The 5,187-nt window shown below is 64.4% G+C and overlaps 1 protein-coding gene across 1 annotated transcript in view; it reads left to right on the top strand.

The window, feature by feature from the left end:
- PRR5 (proline rich 5) overlaps positions 1-5,187 on the top strand; it is a 13,541-nt gene that overhangs the window by 1,193 nt on the left and 7,161 nt on the right. Inside the window, exons 2-3 of the mRNA XM_006775987.2 lie at positions 1,299-1,429; positions 2,463-2,576. Coding sequence (XP_006776050.1) covers positions 1,299-1,429; positions 2,463-2,576 — 245 coding nt within the window. The remainder of the gene's footprint in view (positions 1-1,298; positions 1,430-2,462; positions 2,577-5,187) is intronic.

Here is a 5,187-nt window from a genome sequence, read left to right as displayed (position 1 = left end):
AGGGGGGGGGGAGGGGCAGAAGCCACCGGGGGTGTCGGTGGGGCTCACACAGCCCTGTGTTCCTAACAGGCCTCTGCTTAGGGAGAGGACTTGTCGCAGCCTGAAGAACCTGCTGTGTTTAAGCCACAGAACATAGGAAATATTTCCAAATTCCTGAGCAGAGCACAGGCTCCGGCCTCCGGCAGTGTCTACCCGCTGCCCCTCGGCATAAACAGCACAGGGAGGGGGAAGAGGGGTGGGAGGGGGAGGGGGCAACTGACACCAGACCACGTGCCCTCGTCACCAGCCCTTGGGGACTGAGTAAAACAGGGGCTCCCTCCGGAGTGTGTGTCTGGAGTGGGGGTGGCAGCGATGTACCCCTGGGCCCCAGGACCCCCTGGACAGCCCCGCGATCCTTATCCAAGAAGCAGGTAGAGGTCAGGTGAGGGGGCCAGACAGGCTGTTTGGGGCAACTTCTCTTTTTTTAGACAAACACAATCTTTTTATTTACCACAGTACTGCCAGACTTAGTACAGTACGTCTTTTTAAAAATATATTTTTTTTATTGATTTAAGAGAAGAAGGGAGAGGGGGGGAGAGAGAGAGAAACATCAGTGATGAGAGAGAATCAGTGATCGGCTGCCTCCTGCACGCCCCACACTGGGGACCCAGCCCGCAGCCCGGGCCTGGGCCCTGACTGTCACAGAGCCGTGACCTGGCTCACAGGTCCAGGCTCAGCCTCTGAGCCCGCCCGCCGGGCTGGGCAGCTTCGCTTCAGCCGATTCAAAACCGAGTGCCGGGAGCTGTCAGGTGACAGCAGGGCCTTGCTTTTGAGAGTTCGCTCTGTGCCAGCCGCGTGCCCTGCGCTTCCCACGCCTCACACTCCACAGCGCCTGAGGAATGGCCGCCTTATCATCCCATTTTACAGATGAGGAAACTGAGGCACAGAGAGGTCGTAATTCGCTCGAGGTCAGAGGACTGGTCCCTGGAGCTGGGACTTAGGCCCCTGACTCCAGGGCCTGCGGGTCCTTCAGGGCTGTCCCTACCCCAGCTCTTCCCCATCGTGTGGCCACATTAAATTAAGTGAGTTGAATTGTGCGTTAAATCCGTGACTGGCCATTCACGTTGATCCCACGAGAGCCTGTGACCAGCCATCCATGGCCCCATTACCCGAGGTTTCCCCTCGGTTCTCGAAGCTCGTTTGTGCGGTGAGGCTGCGCCCTGCCTGGGACATTGCTGCTCCTGGGCCAGGAAGGAGGGGTCCCAGGGCGCCCTCTGACCCCCACTCTCCCTCACTCTCCTCTCCCCTCTTGCCCACAGGCAGCTGCTGAAGACAGAGCTGGGGTCCTTCTTCACGGAGTACCTGCAGGTGGGTGGTCCCACTCGCCAGGTGGGTGGTCCCGCTCCCTGGTGGGTGGTCCCGCTCTCCAAGTGGGTGGTCCCGCTCCCTGGTGGGTGGTCTCGCTCTCCAAGTGGGTGGTCCGGCTCCCTGGTGGGGGGTCCCGCTCCCTGGTGGGTGGTCCTGCTCTCCTGCCCAGCTGGGATTGCTTCCTGAGCTGGCCAGGAAAGACCGGGGCTCACACGCCCTCAAAGGGCACCTGGAGCGTGACTCAGTTTCCCCATGTAGCCACCGCTGGGGGCTGTGAAGGTTAAACAATAAATTCAGGTGAGGTCTTAGCACGGTGCCTGGCACGCGGCAGGACTCGGGGCTTTGTTATTACTGGCCCACCTCCTCCTGGGCCGTCCCTGCGGGCCCCTGACATCGTGTTTGGGTCGTCTCACAGCCCCTGAGCCACGGAGGGTCAGCGTCGCCAAGGCCCCTCTGGCCCAGGCGCTGCCGGCCTGGGCACTCCTGGCCCCCCACCCGGGCAGCGGGCCTGCAGAGCTGCTGACACACGGGACCTGCCGGGGTCACACGGCTGTCGAGGCGTGATTCACACGCCAGGCGTGCACCCATTCAGCTGCCAGCTCTGGGGTTTTAGTGTAGTCACAGCCCTGTGACCTTCACCCCTGTCTAGTTCCAGATCATTCTTTGGGGGGTGGGGTGCCCCAAAGAAACCTCGACTTTATCATCAGCCCCAGGCCCCTCCCCCCGTAGCCCATGTCACGGGGATGGAATCCCACATGTGGCCTCTGTGTCCGCTTCCTTCGCTGAGCACAGCCTGTCCTGTGGCAGGTGTGGGCGCCTCGGTCCCTTTTACAGCCGAATAACATCCCATTGTGTGCACCCCGTTTGTCCACTTGCCCTGGGGGACACGGGGGCATGTGCACCTCTTGGCTGTTGTGAATGGGGCTGAGACCCCTCAGCCGGTGCCCTCGTGGCCGCCCTGCATGCTCCAGCGCCCTCTGTGGCCGTGGGGGTGAAGGCAGCCTGCCTGCCGGCTCAGCGGAGGCTCCAGGCGCCACCTGTCTTTGGGGTTGTCCCTGCGGCCACCTCCTGTCTCGTGACAACCCCTGGTGGGTCCGTTGTCCGTGTCCTCCCAGGCGAGCTGAGGGTCAGGCTGGGCGGTGGGAGGTGGCATGTTGGTGAGCCCCTTCCCGATGGGCTCCCTCCCGCTGGGCCCCGGCTGCCCCCCTACAAGATCCGCTTCTACGAGGGTGAGTGGCAGCCTGGCCGGACCGTGCGCTGGGCCAGGCTGCTGGCTGGGTAGCTGCTGGGCATCGTGGCTGCCACCAGGGAGGGTGGCACCGCAGGTGGGCCCGTGGGAGCTGTGGACTGCCAGCCTCGCCTGGGCTCCAGGGCTCTGGGTGGGCCACGGGGCCCTCCTGGTCAGGAGGGCTCAGAGGGACAGAAATGATGTGTCAGGGGCGGCAGGGCTGAGGCCTGACCCGGAGGCGACCTCACTGGGGAGAGCATCTGCCCCCCAACTTGCAGGGGCCCAAGAGGCCCCCTGCCCCACCCCTGGCCCACAGCAGTCTGGGAACCGCAGGCCTGAGGGGAAGAGGCTGGAGCAGGTCGCTGATGCCTGGGGGGAGCAGCTGGTGGGGGCTCCCTGCCGGGCGTGCTGGGCGTGCTCTCTTTAATGCCACACCCACCCATGCGGCCTCTGGGTCTTTGTTCCCATCGCCAGCTGGGAAGCAGTGCACTGACGACGGGCGGCTTGTCCCTGGCCACACAAGAAGGAGGGGAGGCGGGATTCGAACCCCAGCCAGCCTGCTCCAGGGCACACGCCTTTGCCCTCTGGAGCCTGAGTCCCAGCTGGCCTCTGCCCGGCTCAGGCCTCAGCAAGTAGGGAGGGTCCTGCCCGACCACCCTCCTCCAGGCCCTGAGTCTCAGCGGGGCGTGGCCAGTCCACACCCTCGGACTCCCAATGTCCCTGGGGCCACAGCCGAAGGGTGTGCCCCCTTAGGGAGAGGTCAGGGATGGGAGAGCCCAGCTCACCCGTTGCGCCTTTGCAGGGTAGCGCCTTCTGTACCCAGGCCGGGGCGGGGTTCAGGTTCCATGCACATTCGTTGAGCACCTACTGTGTACGGGCACAGAGCACATGCTTGTTCTGTAGACACTTTCCTGACTCTGCTAACGCACTGGGTCCCCCAGCAACCTGTGCAGGAGGTCCCATTGTTGTTGCCCTGAACATAGGGGGAAACTGAGCCACAGTGGGGCTCAGGAACGCCCAGGCCACGCGGCTGCCGCACGGCCCCTGAGCCCACACTCCTCTCCCCGCTGCTCCAGATGCCTCCTCGATCCTCACTCTGACCTGGAGAGCAGGGGTGTTGTTCCGTTTTGCAGAGGAGGAGACAGGCCTGGCGGGCTGGCGGCTCTGGGTGAACTCCGAGCTGCGTGCCCCGATCCTTCCACAATCCCCCCGCCCCCCTCTCCGGGGCACAGCGGGTGGAAGCTGCTGAGGCAGGAGCCTGAGAGGGGCCACAGGACCTCAGCTGTGGGGCCGGGAGGGCCCGGGCCAGCTTCTTGGAGGAGGCAGCACGAAGCCTGCAGGCCGGGCAGTGAGGGTCTGGCACCTGGCGGAGACGCCCGCCCACTCCCCTCTCCTGACTCCGCACATTCCGGCACATTCCCGTGGAGTCTGCGCCTCCCACCAGCGCCAGCCCAGGGGAGAGGGGATCCTCGGAGAAGGGGAGCTTTGTGTGGCTGGGTGGAGTCCTGCCCACTGCGGCCATGTCCACCAGGCCGCCCAGCAAGGAGTGCCAGCCCCGTCCAAACCCCCTGGCCTCAGGGACAGGCCCAGAGCCCGTTCTCATCCGGTCAGAGACGCAGCCTTTCCTTCTGGCTCAGTGTCCCCGTCTGAGACTGAGGGGTTGGCCGGGCTCCATCCACGTGCCAGCGCCCAGGCGGCCCTGGGGACCTGAAACGGAGGAGACCCAGGCCCTGCCCAGCAGGGCCTCACAGCCATGCGGGGACACCAGATGGTGAAGTCCAGTGTGCTGCGTGTCAGGGTGAAGGGATTGGTTTCATTGGCAATCCGGGAGGGCTGCATGGAGGTGGTGGCCTTTGAGTAGAGCCTCGGAATATAGCCTGTTCCGGACGACGTCTGGCCCTCTTCGGCCCTGCAGTGGGAACAGCAACCGACCTGTCACCCTGAGAACAGCCTCAAGAGCCCCCCACCCCAGTTTGGGTCCCAGGACGAGTTCTTCCTGGAGACTGCTGCCTGCGCCCAGTCATGTCCTCGCCTGTGGCTCTGATGGACAGGGTGGGACGGCCCCGGACCCTCACCACTGCTCCTGTCGCCGCCCCCTTGGATGCCTTGAATGTGGGCTCCCAAGCAGTGATCCCTGCAAATGGGAAGCCTGGAGGCCAGCCAGGAGGTGGAGGCTCCTCCCCAGGACGTGTCCCAGGCTGTCGTTTGGTGGTCTCAGCGCGATGGCTACTAGGAGTGGATCCAGCCGCAGCCAGTATGACCCCCTCAGCAGCCAGCCCCGGGTCATCACTGTCCCTGTGGACTCCCCGAGCCGGGCTGAGACCTGAGCCGACATCCAGGCCTCAGAGTCGGCCCTCAGCAGGTGGCAAAGGAAGACTGACCTGCCCCCGGGACAGAACGGCTTGGGCCACAGCCGCTGCCTGGGCCCTGCTGAATGTCAGCAGGGAGATGGCCCACCCGGTCATCGTGGCCACAGCCACACTCCCTAAGCTCCTGTTCGTAGCCCCAAGCAAGTGGGACAGCTATTGCACCCATTTGACAGAGAGCCACACTGAGGCTCAGGGTGCGGGGCTCCCCTAGGGCCCCACAGCAAAGCTCCAGCTCTGTGCTGC

The sequence above is a fragment of the Myotis davidii genome, unplaced genomic scaffold (genome assembly GCF_000327345.1).
Source record: "Myotis davidii unplaced genomic scaffold, ASM32734v1 scaffold428, whole genome shotgun sequence".
Taxonomy (NCBI): domain Eukaryota; kingdom Metazoa; phylum Chordata; class Mammalia; order Chiroptera; family Vespertilionidae; genus Myotis; species Myotis davidii.
This window is presented reverse-complemented; position numbering and strand designations above follow the sequence as displayed.